Here is a 19472-nt window from a genome sequence, read left to right as displayed (position 1 = left end):
ATACGCCGCACACTGCATCAAATTGGTCTCCAGGGCTGTCGTCCCAGAAGGAAGCCTCTTCTAAAGATGATGCACAAGAAATCCTGCATATGGTTTGCATACGGTTTGCAATGTGTAGCCTGCATAATTAACTTGTAAACCACCCAGAGAGTGCTATGGGGCAGTATATAAGCAGCACACTTTGCTTTTGCTGCAGACAAGCAGACTAAGGGCATGGATTTCTGGAATCATGTGCTGTGGTCTGATGAGACCAATATAAACTTATTCGGTTCAGATGGTGTCAAGCCTGCATGGCGGCAACCAGGTGTTGTTCCTACAGTCAAGCATGGTGGTGGGAGTGTCATGGTCTGGGGCTGCATAAGTGCTGCCGGCACTGAGGAGCTACAGTTCATTAAGGGAAGCATGAATGCCAACATGTACTGTGACATATTGAAGCAGAGCATAATCCATTCCCTTCAGAGACTGGGCCGCAGGACGGTATTCCAACATAACGACCCCAAACACACCTCCAAAGCGACCACTGCTTTGCTAAAGAAGCTGAGGGTAAAGGTGATGGGCTGGCCGAGCATGTCTCCAGACCTAAACCCTACTGAGCATCTGTGGGGCATCCTGAAACGGAAAGTGGAGGTGCGCAAGGTCTCTAACATCCACCAGCTCTGTGATGTCGTCATGGAGGTGTGGAAGAGGACTCCAGTGGCAACCTGTGAAGCTCTGGTGAACTCTATGCCCAAGAGGGTTAAGGCAGTGCTGGAAAATAATGGTGGCCACACAAAACATAGGCAATTTTGTGCCCAATTTGGACATTGTCACTTAGGGGTGTACTCACTTTTGTTGCCAGCGGTTTAGATATTAATGGCTGTGTGTTGCATTATTTTGAGGGGACAGCACATTTATACTATTATACAAGCTGTATACTCACTGCTTTACATTGTAGCCAAGTGTCATTTCTTCAGTGTTGTTACATTAAAATATGTACGTACTAAAATATTTATGGAATGTGAAGGGGTGTACTCACTTCTGTGATATACTGTACATACATACATACATACATACATACATACATACATACATACATACATACATACATACATACATACATACATACATACATACATACATACATACATACGGGTGTTCAACAAAATAACATTGAAAAATAAATTATTTCAGAAATTTACTTTCATAGATGCTTATTAAAGAAATGTGAATATAAAAATGAATGTTGCAGGAAAAAATTACCCACAATTTAAAATTTTCATGGAAACTAAAAATGATCCTTTGTGTTTGAGTGAATTAAATTAAGGACTGGAAAAATATGAAGCTGGGATAAGCTGAAACTGGTGGAAATAAGTCTCCATTTTAAACAAATTTCTGCTTGGAAAAAAAAGAGAGAAACTGAGAGAAAAATCAATAATCCATCCCTACACCTAACAGACAACAGATCTAGGTGAAATCCTAGCTTAGTTTCCCATTTTCTTTTCTGTAACATCGGTCTTCAGCTGTTTTGTCATTCTCTTCAGACCTCAAACTTGGCTGAGCCTATGAGGTATAACAGCACTGCAGTGCCATCTACTGCAGTGTTTTCATCATTACAATTATTCCAGTTACATAGATTTGTGATCTTGGACTGCAGCTCCCAGATTTCCCCATGCAGCACAGAATTCTGGGAACTACAGTCAAATCCACATATAGTACCTCTGTACAAATCCTCCTCTGACTCTACTTCAGGCTTTGTCCCCATGTCCAAGTTGCAGTGCAGGCCTGGACAGGAAGGTGTTTGTGCCGTTTTTATTTTCCCAAGTTGTAAGTGCAAGAGTCACTTCCAGTTTGGAAAAACACATGCAAGAGCCTGAAACAGGTTGTGCGGAGTGAAAATGCAGCAAAATAATTGCTCTCTGTGCCCCTCAAAGAGTACCAGGGGTCTTTTAAGCCAAAAGGAATAATCTCTAAAGAAAGATGCTGGGGAATGCCCTTCATGCCTCATGCGCCTCAAAGGCCACACTTTGTCCACTGTGTCTTTGAGAAGTGACAATGTCTGTACATTTCAAGGATGTTTGAATTATTTCTTAAATCACAGAGGTAAAGGAGCTGAGAAAGACAGTGTCTTGAGCATACGGGGGGTGTAGAAAAGTTACAAAATAAATACAACTGGACCAATACTACCCATTCTGACTATGTGGGGTCTCAGAGGTCTCTGTTCCCATGGAGCTTACAATCAGAAATTAATGATTGAACAGTACCAGCAAGAGGAAAGACAAGTCTAGGCAGAGGCAGTGATGATGGTTGTGGATGCAGCCGATGAGATTCAGTCAAAGGCTTCACAGAAGAAAGGGAATTTGAAACTCAGTGACCCCCCCCCCCCCGGATTACTAGGGTTTTTTGGACTACAATTCCCACAGGCCTTTCTCATTGGCAGTACAGCCTGGGGATTCTGGGATCTGAAGTTCAAAACATCTGGTGTGCCAAAGATTTGCCATTTTCTCTTTGGCTGGGGCATGGGGTTGTAGCGAGCACATCTGCAGGGCAACAGGGCGTGGGAGGCTGGTTTAGCTAGTATTTCTGTTGTCCAGATCCTCGAAAAGGGTATTAGATGACATGTACTAATAAGAATTCAGATTTTATGGGGTTTGCTCCTCTTTTTCCCCTGACTACCCACTGAAGTCTACCCCACTTCTTCTGAATTTCTTCTCAGCTATTTTTTTAAAAGTAAAAAACCATAGATATACAAACCTTATAGAGCAACAAGAACACAATCACACAAACCCTCCTTCAAGTCTTTGTAGCTACTTCTGTTATAAAATGGAACTGGATTTCTATTTCGGCGTCCAGGCAATGGGTGCTCAACATACCTAGAGATGTCAATCTGACACGATCATGGGAAGCTAGCCTGGGAAAATAGTTCGTACTGAGTGCTTGTACGAAAGAGACAACAGTATCTCTATGGGCACTGGGAAAGACAATAGAACCAGGAAAAGTGAGAAGTAGTCGGGAAAGAGGAAAATCTATCATGAGATGGATTGACTCAGTGTAGAAACCACAGACCTGCTCCTATTTCCTTTGTCCGTTATCCCTCCATTGCAGTTTTGGGGCAAAATTAAAGGGGGGAAAAGATCCAGACTTCACGACTCATCATGCCGTGCAGCAAACATTCCTATTTCAGAAACGATAAAAAAGGAGCACACTATTGCACTGATAAGAGATGTAATTCCGGTCCAATAACTAACCTATTTTTCCAATTTAAGAAGGATATTCAGCACATAAATAAGACAAGTGCAGAAACGCTGCTCTTCTCCCCTGTAAATTCACGAGGGGATCTGCGTCTGCACAGAAACTGAGTCTTCGTACCACTCTATTCTTTTCTCTATGTTGACGAGGCAAACGACTGGAGGGACTTCATTTCCCATCATGCCAAGCCCCGCCTTTTCCTCCGCTTCTCCTCCCTCCCCCCCGCCCGCCTGTCCGATCCGATACGGAAGCCCAGAGGCGTTGTTCCTCCTCCTCCTCTCCCTCCCCCCTCCCTCCCCCCTCCCGCTGCTTTTCAGCCCAAGGTAGAGCTGGGCCGGGAGGGCCGCCCAGCCGGGCTGGCGGCGGCGGCGACAGGAGGAGGAGGAGGTAGAAAATGGCGGCGCCGCTGCTGTCCCTCTCGGAGGGGGAGGGAGCCCGGGCCCGGCGGCGGGAACAGCTCCGAGCCTGGGCAGAGGCCGAAGCCGCCGCTACCGCCGAAGCCGCTTCCCTTTGCCCGGTCCCGCCTCCGGCCGGCTCCGCGCCGTCGCCCTCTCCGGGGCAACCGGAGGCGGGAACAGTTGCGGAGAATGAGACCGTGCCTGCGAGCGGAATGGGCTCCGGCGGGCGCCGCCGCCGCCGCCCTCGGGCGGTTCGTTTCGACGCGGCCGCCGAGTTCCTGGCGTGCTGCGCCGGGGCCGAGTTGGAAGCGGCGCGGGAGATGCTGGACGCCGACCCCGGGGCGGTGAATGGGACCAACGCGGATGGCATCAGCGCTCTCCACCAGGTAGATCCCCCACCACCACCACCCCCGGGGGGGCTTCGAGCCAGGCTGGGCACCCCCGTTCGTTCCCCCGATCCGCGGGCGATCTCCTTTTGGCTTCTTCCTCCCCGCTTCCTTTTCTCCTTCGCCTCTCTGGCCAATGTACGTGTGAACATTCATTCCAGGACTCCGCGTGGAAGTGCGTGCAAAGAGAAGGTTGCCTTTGAGGGTGTCCGCCTTTCAGGGCTGGGATCCGTGTCCCGGGTTTTTTTTTTCTTTTTCCCCTGGCTTGGCTTTATGTATCTCTAAAAGGAAGGAACTTCTGTGCTTGCAGAGAAAAAAAACCTTGCCCTCTGTACTAAGACGTGGTGTGGTTAAAGGGGTGCATAAAGTCCACAGTTAGCATCGGTGGAACATGTTTGTTTATTTATTTATTTATTTACTTAACTTATATGCTGTTCACTCTACCCAAAGGTCTCTGGGTGGCTTGCAACAATTAAAATACAATAAAAGATAAAACGATTAAAATACAATTAACATAGATACTCTAAAGATTGCCATCAGGACTCACAGTTGATATTATTTCAATTAAAAGGTGCGTACCACCGCCTTGTATGTCCTTTTGATTTCAGTTGTCTAATTAGGGACTGATATTAGTACTGTAGTAAGTAGCAGTTAGAATAATAGGTCCATTGAATCAAAGGGGATTTGATGCGTCAGCTCCTCTGTAAGTTCCATTGGTTCAAATTCTGCTACCCCAGTTGCGATTTACTACTGGATTTCTGCCCAAGTATGATTGCATTCTGGATTGAACCCAGTATCACAAATACCAAAGCTCACTTCTGGGGGTGCATTGTGCAAAACGTGGCTGTGAAAATACGAGAGATGCTTTGCCTTCACATCACTGAGCCATCATCTTGTACGAAAGGTGAGGTTGCCTCTGAGCACTACAGAATAGCTGGGTCCAAATACATCTGCCGATTTAGATGCTGTTACAAATGAGGCAAGCGGCTGGGAGTTGGTATACTGGGGGTTGTTGTTCTGAGCTGCGAGCTTGCTGTCATTCTAAGCTGAGTGATGCTTCAGGATCAGAAGTGCCAAAAATACATCATATGCACATTGAAAACTGAAACGAAGTTTTGATGATCACCCAGCTTGATATGGCTGGCAGGCTTTAATTCAGCAGAGGAACACACTGTGCAGTAAACCTTAGTGTATTGGAAGGCCTGTAACTGCATGACTTGCGTTCATATTGGAAGGGGTTCTCAGGACAGGCGTGAAGCACCTCTTTATCACTCTGTCCCATATTGCTCCCTTAAACAACAGATTTATTGCTCCTAATTAATGCTGTGATGCAGACACAGGGTCCTGCTTGAATATTCACTTGTGTTGGCCAACAGCCGTCCTTCCAAGTTCCTGAATAAAATTATTTCCAGGCCTTCTTATTGAAAGCCTTTAATGGTAATTGGAGTTTGTAGCAGATTGTATTTGCCCACAAGTTTGTAATGAACAATTCTGGAATATGATTCTACTTTTCATTTGTGGTGAGAGAAATCATTTCTGAGTGCAAAGGTTGAACTATCAGTGTCCACCTGCTTCTGGGAGATGGAATGCTGGTTCTGTGTTACCAGAGATCCGTGGATCAATAGGGATGGCTTCCCAAGGTGAAGCTAGAGATTTCCTTGCAGGAGGGGAGTATCTGATATCCCAGTTACTGAGTAAATTACTTTCTGAGTAGGGGCTGTTCAGGAAAGATTTGTGCCCAATTCCATTCTGGTTTAACCATGGAAAAAGATGAATTAGAAACAAAATTGGGGGCCTGCACTAGAGTTCAGATGACCTTTTCTAGGGGCCCATAATAACAGCAGAATTTTGGGCAATCTGAAGTTTCAATTTAACACTGAAAATAAGTCTACACAAATCAACAGCCCACAGTATTCCTTCCTGACCATGCATATCTGTTTGTCATTTGAAGCACACTGATTAAAAGCATCTGGGGGATGGAACTGATTTTTTTTCCTTGCCCTTCCTAGTGTTCTGAAGTTGATTCTTGTTCATGACAGCTGCTTATAACTCTGTTTTCTGTGTGATTGATATTGGTTGCATTCACACACAAGGATGAGACAGGTTTTCTCCACACAAGCTGCATGTTGGTGTGTGTAGCCTATTGCTCTAGCTGAGTTCCTCCTGCTGGCATTAGGTGCAGAACCAACCATAAAAAGAAGGGGCACTTGGATTTTCAAAGCTGGGATCCTGGTTTGTTACCTTCATACAAGGTGGAATGATTTCTGATTTATAGAGGGCACAACAGACCAGGATACTGGTATCACAGTAAGCTTTCTGTTTCAGGTTGGTTTTCCACTTGCTCAACTACTGGAGTGGGGGTAGTGTCCAGATGTTTTTGGATTGTGGCTCCCATCAGCATTAGGCAACATGGCCAGTAGTGGGGAATGCTACAATTTGAGTCCAGCAGCATTTTGTAGCAGTGATTGCAGACATTGGGTCCCCAGGTGTTCTTGGACTGAAACTCCCCAAAGCCTTTACCATTAGCTGCACTGGTCAGGATTTCTGGTAACTGTAGTCCAGAAACATCTGGGGACCCAAGGTTGAGAATCACTGTTTTGTAAGTTGCACTTTGCCTAAATGATCCTTTTTAGCTGGCAAAACCAGGCAGGCCATGTACACTAGCCCACATTCATATGTGATGGCTTACCATTTTGTGTTAACTTGGCAAGCATAAATCAATTCAAGAAGCATGCACGATTAGCAAATTACTTAGTTTATAATGGCCAGATTATGCGGCCAACAAGCCGCTGTTTAGGACTTGCATGCTTCTATCTTCCCTTGTTTGCTCTCTTTTTTTCTGCTCTGGCCAAACTGTGGTTCCCATTTTCAGGCACCATGGCAAATTTGGTTTGCCTGAATCAGAATACAAGGAAGGAAGGAAATCTCAAATGGCAGAGGGACAGTGCAGCCTCCAAGGCATGGTTTGAATTACCAAGTAGTTGTTTGCTTGATACTAGAGATGAGTGTCAATCGGTGGTTTGGCTCGGTTCGTTTCCTGGCTGAATAGCTGATCTGCAGTGAGTTCCAGCATTGCCCAGAGGAGGCAGAGTAGGGTGCTGCTGCTGAGTGGGCGCCTGCTAGAGGGGGCAGGGCTCTGAACTGTGTATCAGCTGTTCAGCCACAAAACGAACTCTGCTGAATGGGTTTGTGCCCATTTCTAGTTGATACATGTCAACCAAGTTATGCAGTGGAATTCTTTTCATGTTTATTTGGAAATATTTTCCACTTTGCTCAATGGGTTTTAAACTTAAGTGCATTCATGGGTTAGCAGCCGATGGATGGACAGACGGACGGACGGATAGTGAACCAATACTAGAAGACTCTGGTGTCTTTGTGTGTACTGATGAATCTGCGGTTTTCTTCTTTTTTTTCAATTCGCCTCCTGTGGTCGGTGATTTGCCCCTCATTCCTAGACTGCCTTTCTGTGTAGCCAAGGCAAATAAATAGCAACTTGTGAGCCCAATTTATCTGCTCACTACACCTATGATCTTTGAGTGTGTAAAAGAAGTCTCCCAGCCCCAACAAGCTTGTGTCATCTGTTTCTCACAATAACTCTCTCGTTCTAAAACCCCACTCTAGCATTTTAATCTCAACATGGATGTCTTGCCTAGGACCTCACTGGGATGTTTTTAGAGTCCTTGCTTCATTGTCATAGCAGTCTTGTGAGATGGAGAGGACATTGGCATCCCTTAGATCTCACAACCCGTGGAATTGCTCAGTGTAGATTTGGCTGCTGGTACCACCATTCTTAAAAAGCAGAGACATCACCTTGCCAACAAAAGTCCAAATAGTCAAAACTATGGTTTTTCCTGTAGTGATGTACAGTATGGAAGTGAGAGCTGGACCATAAAGAAAGCTGACCGCCGAAGAATTGATGCTTTTGAATTGTGGTGCTGGAGGAGACTCTTGAGAGTCCCCTGGACTGCAAGGAGAACAAACCTATCCATTTTGAAGGAAATCAACCCTGAGTGCTCACTGGAAGGACAGATCCTGAAGCTGAGGCTCCAATACTTTGGCCATCTCATGAGAAGAGAAGACTCCTTGGAAAAGACCTTGATGTTGGGAAAGTGTGAAGGCAAGAGGAGAAGGGGACAACAGAGGATGAGATGGTTCGACAGTGTCATCGAAGCAACCAACATGAATTTGACACAACTCCGGGCAAGGCAGTGGAAGATAGGAGGGCCTGGCGTGCTCTGGTCCATGAGGTCACGAAGAGTCGGACACGACTAGACGACCACCATTCAGGGCCAGTTTGAGCGGGAGAGACTCAGGGTTTCAGCAGGCCTGCATAATTAGAATGGAGTAAGTCATTCATAGATAGGAGGATGTATAGAGGGTTGGGACATGTTTTGTGTGGACTGGTAGCCTCTTAATCTATACGCTGAAGAAGGAGAAACAGTTGAAAAGGCTCAAAAACAAGTTGCTTGTGTTTGGTGAAGCCAAGGACCATTCAGCGTAGAACAACCTGGAGCTCTGGATCGCTCACAGTTCCTGCTGAATGTATCCAGCCACTAGATGTGATGTGGCTTTGCAAGGAATATTGTAGAACCTTGAGATAAATGTCCCTTTCATGGGTTTCGCATTAGGAGCCTCTAGGGCTGCTATCCCCTCTCTGCTCCTCCCCTTTCCATCTCACAAATACACTCCTGGTTGATTTTCCATTACTTCATTTTCTTGCTTTTGCTTGGCTTCTTGCCCTGGTCCTCATCCTCCCACCAAAAACCTGACTGTCTAATTTTGGCTTGAGAGACTATGGAGATTTGCAAAGAGGGGCTTCTTCCTGGGTGAGGGGTGTTGCGTTGGACGTTAAGAGACATAATGGGAGAAGATACTAAGATAATAGGTCTTTTCAAGGCTTACGGGAGACATTTTCCAAGCAACAGCGTGGGTGGGAAGTGTCTTAGTTGAGATTACCAATGAATAACTTGGGGGGACACTGGCAGTGAAGTAGAAATACAGAGTTTTGTAGAAATTAATGGAGGGTAAGGCTTCTAAAACGCTGGTGATGGTTGAGGGCTTTTGTATTCTACAGTTACGAAATTGTGGGCGCTGAGACTGCATTCTAAAAAAGAAGTTTCATCAACTAGTAGGCAGGTTGAGAAGAAATTCCTTGGTTTAGTTCAGTGTTTATGTAGCTCTTTGCCTCTCCCTCTGGGCAGCTGAAGCAGGTAAATGACGCACGAACTGAACATCTGTGCAGTTTGTACCTCTGTAATTTATATCGGTTGAGGAATTTAGCTTTTCCCAAGGTGGGATTTGGACTCTTTGGAAATGAATTTTTAAAAGCACAAGCTGCCCTAAGTAATGCTGGTGTGCAGTGGTTAAGAAGGGCAGGCTGTTTGATCCAGTGGTTAGTGTTACACTTGAGTTGAGGAGATCCAGGTTCAGATTAAGCTTTAGCCATTAAATTTGCTGAGCGTTTCCGTGGTTCTTGACGGTCCACGGATCATTCTTTACAGGGTAACTGTAGGCCACTCATTATCTCTCCAGCCTAGTTTATTTCATGGTACAGTGGGAACGAAATACAATTAATAGATATAATAATTTTAGAAAAAATAAAATGGGGGTATGAATTATATATGCTACTGCTTTGAGCACGACACACACAAAGTGGAACAATAGCAAAGCAAATGGCCCTGCCACAATCTTGATAGACAGAAAATGCCAATCTTTTCTTGCTAGTCCCTTGGCTAACTTGGAGGGTTCGGACATTGCATGTCTATGTCCGGGCATCTTGGAACTTTTCCTTTGTCAACGTTCTTAGATGCATTTTCTCTGGAGAAGAGAGAATTATGAAATATGGTTGATGTTTTCAGGTACCATTGACTAGGGGTATGTGCAAAAACTGTTCTTTCTTCCAAACCCTCCCAAATCAATTGCTTGTGAAACATTTATGTCGCACAGCAATGACTAGCACTGATGTGTGGAGATGCAGCACTCTACATATACAAGAAGCTCTCCGTTTGTTAAACACACAGCCACTGGTTGCTCATTGTCGGGTAAATATGATCACCCTACCCCTCTGAGTTGAATCATGTGGACCTACAGAGATGAGCAGCTTGGATCCACTGAGTTGTTATCCCAGGATTCTGGATGGCATTGAGCCATGTCTTCCAGCTGTCTCCCTGTTTGACTTCAGGCTTCTGTTCCCAGAATACCTGGGTGTTTATCCTCTGCCAGGTTGCCCCTCTGGCTGTTGGCCAGGGCAAAATTTAGAATGGCCAGTAGAACAACATGTTTTGTGAAGAGCAAGGAACATGTTGTAGTGTGAGACCGTTTTCAAGAATGTTTTCCCTGAATCTGTAAAAAGCCTGGGAGCTGGGGGGACAGTACCCGTTTCCAAGGTATCGTTGAAAATAAACAAGCATGGGACTGTAGGTTGTTGTTTTAAAATCAAGATTGGGAACCTTTGGTTCTCCAGATGTTTTGGATTGCAACCACCACTTGCCATTGGCCATACTGAGCGAGGTTGGTTGGAGCAGTAGATCAAACATTAGGAGGACTAGAGGATGCCCATTTAGTTTAAGGTGTTATCCTATTCGGGATGGGCAAAGACCAAATATTTTGCCAAGAAGTAAAAACGAGACAATTTTCTTATTGACGTTTATGCCACTGAATAGATAGCATGGCTTAAATGGCTTACCTTGTGACTCTCATTGGTTAGCGATCAATATTTGGAAGCATGATCATCAGCTTAGAACTGCAGAGCTGGAAGGGATCCTATGGATCATCTAGTCCAGCCCTTCTCATAGAGGCACAATGGAACTGAACTCCCAGATTCTGTTTTTGCAGGCAGATATCTAAACCACTGAGCTATCTAGCATTGTCTTCTGGCATGATCGAAGAATGGTAGAAGAACAGGAGAAAGATAATTTTGTTGGAAGAATGGTAGATAGTTTTATTCAGGAATCATTATCATGGTGTGTCATCAAATCGGTTCTGGCTTATGGTGACCTTTTTCAGGCTTTTCCAGGTAGAAAATACGCAGAAGTGGTTTACCATTCCCTTCTTCTGGGGGTGCTCGGGGACTGTGCAGTTTGCCCAAGACCACACAGGCTGGTTCTACTCATAGGAGTCACAGTTGGGAATCGAACTCCTAACCTTTGGCTCTGCAGCCAGGTACCTAAACCACTGAGCTATCCAGCCAGCTGGGCAAAAAGGAATACAAATGTTATGTTCTGAATTCGAAAGACCTGTGATATTTTAGGCAGTAAACATCTTTTTGTCAAGGGAATAATGTATGTTTAGAAAGTACAGTTTTTGGAGCAGGCAACTCCATTTGCCTCCCCATGTCTTCCCCACTGATTTCCAAAGAATGCACCTTCTCAGGTAGACAGTTCTGCTGATAGGAGAGGACCTGATGTGGACAGGAGAAGCTCGGGGCACATGTGCCACACATCTTGGGCCAGCCTGGCCCTTCTTCAACTCCAGCCCATCTTTCACCATCTAGCAGAGGTGCAGAGCTGGGAAGAAGGTCAGATCCCAGGCTCCTGGGTTCCCTGGAAGGAAGCATAGCCTAACAAGGAGAAGTGAAGTGCTCTTACTGCATACTCAGCTGGGGAATGTTTCCAAGGAGCTGAAGCCAACACTAGCCGGTTGCTTTTGTTTGTGGAAAATGAAATCTTTGCATTCCAAGCAGAAGCTATTAATATCAGTGCTCAGCTGGTTGAGTGAAACAGCTGGCATCTTTCTCCATGCCTCCCACCACCCCAACCACGCCAAGATGGGGATATGGACTCCCTTTTGTAGCATTCTATGCAATCACTGTTCGTATTGGATCTATTGGATGCATGAACAAGTTTAAGGGAGAAATCAAGTCCTTTCCTCTTCAGAGACATCCAGGCTCATGTCTGGTGCAGGTGTAATGACAACTATAGTGCACCAGAATGTACCCTATGTAACACTTTAAATGTAGAGGGTTTTTTTTATTTATTTATTGGGTCACCTGGAAAATTGGAAGCCAGTATTTGCCCTCTAGTGAAGCTAACCTGCTAGGCTGCTACTCCCTTTTGAGGCACATATGTGTACTGTCTAGACACCTCCATTTCACATAGCTGCTCTGCTTATCCATGGGAGAGCAGCCAGGGTGGGGTCATGGTGTGTGACTTCAACTGGGAGAGATGCAGGCTCAGGTCATGAGTTAATCAAGAAATCTACTCAGTTGATCCTGAGTGTGTTGTTGTCCCCGTCTCTAGAGTACGTCTTGTGGTTGTTGTGAGGCTCAACAGAAGATAGAGGAGAAACTCCGTAAACTGTCTTGGGTTCCTTTGAGAAAGTTCAGGAGAAAAGAGTGAATTTATTCAATCTCCCTGAGAACACAATGCGTCTGATTCAAGACCAGACATAGTACAATAACAAAGCTGCTTGTATTCGGCAGTTCCAAAGGACTGCAAAACCACAGCATCTAGAAGTTAGTTGTTTGTTTTTCCAAAAAGCAAGTTTCTAGTCCTTGGGCCTAGAAATGAATGCTTTGAACATACGGCCTAGCTCCAGTATAATCTCAGATTTCCAATTAGTCAAGTGAACAGGATTCACCACCTTGTGTACTTTCTCTTGTCGTCCCCCACAGTGGTTCGCTGAAGGCTGAATACATTTGCAGCATAAGCAAATATGTTTCAGATTTGCATAATGGCATCATACAAATGAATGCATTTAGTTGACCTAATGCGTTTAGTTGGCCTAATCTGTAGCGATCAAAAAATTCTGATTTATTGGCACAGGATTTTCCAGCATTCTTTTGTGCTTGGAGGGTGTACTGTTCTGTTTTAGAGTGGCATGGATGTTCATATGTGTATAGGAAGTGCTTACTTCAGTGTCTGGCATCACTGCAGGTGACAGGTCTGAAACTGTAAAGACCTGGGGAAACAGATTTGAGGACCAAGTCACTTTGAAAACATCAGCATATATAATGTGATTTTTTATAGATTTGTGTGATTTCTAGGGAATGCTACATTGGGATTTGTATTTATTTATTTATTTATTTATTTATTTATTTATTTATTTATTTATTTATTTATTTATTTATTTATTTATTGGATTTCAACTTCCAGAATCCAAGAATTCCGCAGGCGGATTTTCAGCCCACAGACCTGTGCCTGCAGACACCTTAAGACACCTACATTTTGTTCACTTGTAGCAGGGGCCAGCTGAAATGCTTCCTTTCTTATTTTGGGCCTACATTCTGTAGTTACAAAAACTGCCGTAGTGCTTCCTGGGAGTGTAATTTTGCCTTTGGGGCTCTACAGGGGGGGCAGTTTCTGAAGACGTATGATGAGAAGGAAGCATCACAGCAGCTTCCTGTTCTGTACATTAACTACAGGACGTAGGCCTAGAACAAGCCATGGAGCCGGTGAGCTAGGCTGTTCCAGGTGAGTGAAATGTAGTTTGTCTTAGGTATCTGAACGTGTATGCTTGTGGACTGCAGCTCCCATAATTCTTCCTGGAGAATTCTTGGACAAATTTAGATGGCGTCTCCCTAGTGATTTCACATGCTAGCCGCTAGCGGATCAAACAAAATTAAGGTAATTTATTTATTTATTTATTTATTTATTTATTTATTTATTTATTTATTTATTTATTTATTTATTTAATATCCTGCCTATCTGGTCGGGTCAGGACCACTCTAGGCCGCTAACAATCATAAAATGAGACAATAAAAATATATAAACAATTCAAATTACATTACACAAGGCAGAAAAAAACAATAAAAGAGGAAAAAAGGGCATCAGGAATTATCTGATGGGAAGGCCTGACGAAACATCCATGTCTTTAATTGATTCTTAAAGATACCCAGCGAGGGAGCCCCGCGAATCTCGGGAGGTAGATTGTTCCAGAGGCTAGGAGCCACTGCCGAGAAGGCCCGATTTCTTGTCTTTTCCTTCCGGGCCTCCCTCGGTGTTAGGCTCCTCAGCCTCACCTCCTGGCTCGCACGAGTGACACGGGTAGATCTTGGTGGGACTAGGCGTTCCGCCATGTATCGAGGCCCTAAACCGTTTAGGCCTTTATACGTAAGCATCAACACTTTGAAGTCGATGCGGAATCGGATGGGCAGCCAATGCAATGCGGCCAGAGTGGGCGAGATATGTTGGTATTTTTTCACTTCACTAAGTAATTTGGCCGCTGCATTCTGCACCATCTGTAGTTTCCGCAGCAGCCTCAAAAGTAGCCCCACGTAAGGAGGTAAGGAGAAAGGTCAGAGGTAGCTCACAGGCTACCACAGATATCTATTTTACAAGTAAGGTTTCAGTTGCAGAGTGTAGTGGAGATCTCTGCCTGGGATCCCAGAAAACTGTAGGTACTATAGTTTAGTGGTTAGAGCACTGGGCAGGATTTCAGAGTTTCTGGTCTCCATTGAAATTCACTGGATGACCTTGGCCCAATGCCTCTCTCTCTCTCAGCCAACCAGACTTACAGGCTGTTGTAAAGAGATGAAGGGGTAGAAGGCAGTCAGGTACACCGCCTTGTGAGCTTCTTTGGAAAAAGGTGGATATAAATGTTGCAATAAACGAACCATACTGGGTGAGTGAGCTTCTGACAATGTATAAGGCAGCTCCATATGACTCAGTGACTCTTCCTGCCCTCCCAAAAAAGTGAATCTCCATTGAAGAGAACTAAAGATGTCCCAAATTTTTATTCCAAGTGCACTCAGTACAATACACCCACATTGCTGTCGCCTGTCGCCTGAACCAGTTTTATTCTCTGTGGTCTCTTGGCTACAAATCTGAAGCCTGTTATTAAAGGCAGATGAAATCTAGCAGAAACTGCTGTCTTGAGTTCTGACGTCTTTTTTCTTTCTTTCTGGAAGCCGAAAAGTAGCACAGCTGCATATTCTTGGCAAGGGAAGAGACATCAAAGCTTTTCTGGCCCAGATCTTCTCCCTTCCTGCCCCCCACCCCATCCCTTGCAACGAAGACTTCATAGAGACTGCAGGTCTCCTGCGACTCTCAAGTTCTTGGCACATCTGGTATCTCGCAGCTCATCTGGTGTGCATAATGGAATGGAAGATCTCTGCGAATCTGGTGTATATATATTTTTTAAAATCGGGGCATTTCTTTGCATTCTTTGTAAAGTTAGTTTGATCACATCTCCCTTTTCCCGGCTCGCCTGCACTGGTTATCTGTAACATCCTGGATCAAGGTCAAGGTTTGGATGCTCACCTGTAAATCCTTCCATGGTTTGGGACCTTTTTACTTGTTGGAGCGTCTTTTCCCAATATCGCCCTCCTGCACTACCAGATCCCTTCCAGGCTCTGCTCCTTGGATATCCACTACCAAAGGAAGTCAGAAAAATCATTGATGCAAAATATGGCCTTCTCTGCAGTGGTACCAGCTTTCAATGCAGTAGGGCCAATGTCTTGGTTGATCAGTGTCTGGACCCCTCCCTCCCCATCACCTGAAATTTTGGCCTCATGTCCTTCTCCCTGATTTGGATACACTGTGCCATTGTCACTTAATGCTGCCTTTCATTCTATGTTTACGATTGTATTATTTTATTTTGTTTCATCCTGTTGGGTTTTATATTGTTAAGCATCCAGAATAGTGCTGTGCAATAATGGGGTAATAAATAAATAAATTGTTCACACTGAATCTTTGTCACTTAACTGGTTGTTGGTTTTTATATAATGCTGACTCTGTTTATACAGAGTTTTGCATCTGTGCAATCCTCCCCTGACATGGCCCAGGTTAAGTACTTCTAACCGTAGTCTGCCTATACATTTCAACTATTTTCTCTCGAGAGGGATCACAACCCACCTAGATTTCTTTCTGATCCAAATTAAAAACCATCATGTGCTGTTTGTTGCATCCAAAGCACGAACCTGTGAGGAATGCTTGTTCTCAAAATTGTGGCTTGCGCTCCTGGACTGGAGATCAAGCTCAGACTGCTGTTCGCTAGTTTGGAGGTAGCAACAAGGAAGGGTTTGACTTTTGGGTGTGGTGTAGCAGTGCCACTTAGGGTTGTCCAACAAGTTAAGCGGTTGTCGTCCCTCTTCAGCTTCAGCCATTGTCTGTCACTTTGTGACATCTTGCTTTTCCTTGCCTCACCCTGTGATGACTTGCACCACCCCCTAAATAGAGTAGAGACAAAAAAAATTCAAGTCTTGGCTTGTGTCCACTGAAAAACCAACCATACAGCCCTGCAGCTGAAGCAAAGTCTATCTAGCAGAGCAGGTGTAGCAGGTGAGAGACTGTGCTTAAAGCTAGTCCTTGGTTCAGATCTTGTCTTTACTTCAAGGATAGAGCATCTCCAGCCTCTAGGACAGATGCAGCTCAGGGGGATTCTCCATTCACTTTTGGCTTTTTCTGTCATCTCAGATCAGTGTTAAGATATAAAGAGACTATATGAAGCTTGGAATCTGTTACGTGGACCTGATCTAAGCTTTTCAGCCCCCAAAAATATTGCAGTAGGATTTTCTCCTGAGTAGCTAGACGAATGTAGAACTACACTGGGCTTTCTATTCTTGGTGACAAATGTCAGCCTTTGTAAGAATTACACCTGGTCCTGAAGCATACAGAAATTCAGTCATAATGATAATGATTAGACGGTCAGGAGGAGCCCCATTAAACATGAGTTTCTATCTCTGTTATTCAGCATTTGCTTTTGAAAACCTCTAGGAATTTGTTCTGTGACTTCCTGGAGCAGTATGTTCCTAAGTGGCAATCCTCTTATCTTTAGGAAGCTTTTCTTGATGTTACCTTAAATCTGCTTCCTTCTCAGTTTTCCTTTCTTTCTTTTTCACTTGGAATCTTATTTTCAGGACCTCCGATGTCTTTACTGGTCTTTGACCATAATAAAGTATACCTACCTACCTCCGATGTCTACATGCACTGAATTCATTCCACAGTTCTTTGAAGATTGTGGCATTTCTTTGTTTTTTAACAGAGGATTTAAGTAGCTTGTGCTGTTGTCAGTCTTGCATGACACAGGTTGATGGGGCACTGCTTTGTGCCACTGAAAAAAGAGTGGAGGGTGTTGGTATTGGGTGAGAGATTTGGAGGTGCTTACCTTTCCCAGAGGTTGGGGGTGAGTCCATGTGTCATTGATCATCAGGAGAGGCCTTTCACTCAGTCCCACCACTTTCACAGGTCTGTTTGGTGGGGGATACAGGAGAAGGCTTTCTCTGTCACCACTCCCAGACTTCCAAATTCCCACCCACAGGAGGCCAGGCTGGCCCCATCTTAGCGGTCCTTCTGCAAGCAGGCGAAGACCTTTCTCTTCAGGCAGGCTTTCCCTCACTCAGTGGCTAACCTGAGTGGGGGTTTCAAATGGATTGCTGTGCTTTGAAAGTGTGTTTAGTATTCCTTTTGTTTACCATTTGTCAGAGTGGTATCTGTTTATTCCTTTAAATATTTGTAAAAGGTAAAGGTTCCCCTTGACATTTAGTCCAGTCGTGTCTGACTCTAGGGGGCGGTGCTCATCCCCGTTTCCAAGCCGTAGAGCCAGCATTTGTCCAAAGACAGTTTCCGTGGTCACGAGGCCAGCATGACTAGACACGGAACGCTGTTAACTTCCCACCGAGGTGGTACCTATTTATCTACTCACATTTTACATGCTTTTGAACCGCTAGGTTGGCGGGAGCTGGGACAAGCGATGGGGGCTCACTCCGTAGCTTGGATTCGATCTTACGACTGCAGGTCTTCTGACCTTGCAGCACAGAGGCTTCTGTGGTTTATCCCGCAGCGCCACCGAGTCCTTAAAGATTTAACCCTAAGGCTTTTGTTTTTAGCCTTAGGTTTAAATGATGTTTAATGCCTTTGTATACTCTTTTGTTTTGTTTGTTTTAATTGTTATCTTTCAATGATGTAAGCCCCCTTACATCACTCTTTAAGGGAAAAGTGGAGTAGAAATGTTTTAAATAAATAAACGAAGGAGAGAAAATTAGGGATGTGAGCCTTGCAGGAGACATGGGCTAGATGTTAGGAGAAAGTTCCTGATTGTAAAATCTTTTCAGTAGTGGAATAAATTATTTATAAATTACTTTAGAAAGTAGTGGGATCTTTCCTTCAAAGTGTTTTTAAACAGAGTAAAAACACGCACAAATAAAAAAAGCGAATCATGGTGCTTATATAGCACCCTATAGCACTTAAAGCATTCTCTAGGCAGTTTGCAAATTTTAATTAGATTAGCTACACATTCCCTCCCCCCTCAAGCAAGCTGGGTACTCATTTTACCTACTTGGATGGATAGAAAGCTGAGTGGACCTAAAGCCAGCTACCTGGAATTAAACCCTGGTTGTGAACAGAGTTTTGACTAGAGTATTGATTGATTGATTTGATTTACACCCCATCCATCTGGTCTAAAAGACCACCCTAGGTGGCTGCAGTACTGCAGTTTAACCACTGTGCCACAAGGCTCATAGTGGTTAGGGACCACCCATGAGGGGCGCTTTAGATGTGAATTTCTGCATTATCATGGGGTTGGAGTTAAAATTATCTTTCAAACTCATTCCAACTGTACGATTCTCTTTAATCGGAGCTGTTCTGCCTCTTCCAGGCCTGCATTGATGAGAACATGGAAGTGGTTGAATTTCTGGTGGCCAGTGGAGCTGATGTGAACCAAGCCGACAATGAAGGATGGACTCCGCTTCATGTGGCTGCTTCCTGTGGCTATATCGAGATCGCACAGTGAGTGTGGGGAGGTGGTGGGTATTGGCTCCCCAGGAAGATGTACTGCCATTGTGACTGTCGCGCCTTTGCCCTAGCACTGTTAGAGCCACAGGCCCATTCTCAGCCAGTAGCTCTTAACTTTGGATCTGCAGGTATTTGGGACTTCAATTCCCAGAGTTCTTTACCTTGGACATTCCAGCTGGAATGTAAGCAAACCTTGAAACTCCTAGAGGGCCGCTGCCAGTTTTCACCTGCGAATGAGTGGCCGTGACATAGCCTATGCCTGCTGCAGTATCCTAGTTCAGGAATGGGGTGCTGCAGGTGCTTTTAATAAGCATCAACCCCTGCTAGCCCAGCCAGTGGTGATAGAAGTGGTACTTCATCGACCCCTGGAGGACCACAATTTCATAATCTGTGCTGTAGTTGCTGATTGAGTGCCACCCTGGTTTTCCCAGGTATAAAGGATCCTGGTTGCCACTCATGCCCCTCTATGCTCTGCCCAGCAAGAAGTTACTGGGTGTTAGTGGCTTTGGCTGCAGATTATTTTGCTTTCTAGTTACGGGGAAAGAGACCAATGGAGTTTGTAACCAGAGCTCCCTATTTTGTCTCACTAGCCAACAGGACCTCATTGGTGGCCACTTTCCCATCTCAAATGAAGCTTCAGGATATCAGAACAGGCTGCTCAAAGGTAGCCAGGTTCAGGCTGGAGCTTAGCTCTCTTACGTGGCAATGCAGTTTGGATAGTGTTGGTCCAGTCCTATGCGATTGTTCTCTTTACAACATGGGAGTGCCATGGGAGCAGGAAAGCAGATGCCTCA

General features: G+C 44.8%; 1 protein-coding gene across 8 annotated transcripts in view; it reads left to right on the top strand.

Annotated features, from left to right (window-relative positions):
- Positions 1-3514: 3514 nt before the first annotated feature.
- Positions 3515-19472, top strand: part of PPP1R12C (protein phosphatase 1 regulatory subunit 12C) — a 41791-nt gene continuing 25833 nt past the window's right edge. For 3 of the 8 annotated variants that reach the window (XM_020792722.3, XM_020792720.3, XM_072976732.2), the window contains exons 1-2: positions 3515-4009; positions 18542-18672. In XM_020792722.3, coding sequence (XP_020648381.3) covers positions 3620-4009; positions 18542-18672 — 521 coding nt within the window. In that variant the 5' untranslated portion in view covers positions 3515-3619. The remainder of the gene's footprint in view (positions 4010-18541; positions 18673-19472) is intronic. The other 5 variants (XM_078377037.1, XM_020792721.3, XM_078377038.1 and 2 more) reach the window with 2 other exon arrangements.

This window comes from Pogona vitticeps, chromosome 6 (assembly GCF_051106095.1).
Source record: "Pogona vitticeps strain Pit_001003342236 chromosome 6, PviZW2.1, whole genome shotgun sequence".
NCBI classification, from domain to species: Eukaryota; Metazoa; Chordata; class Lepidosauria; order Squamata; family Agamidae; genus Pogona; species Pogona vitticeps.
The sequence above is the reverse complement of the archived record's forward strand: the minus strand, read 5'-3'. Positions and strand labels throughout refer to the sequence as shown.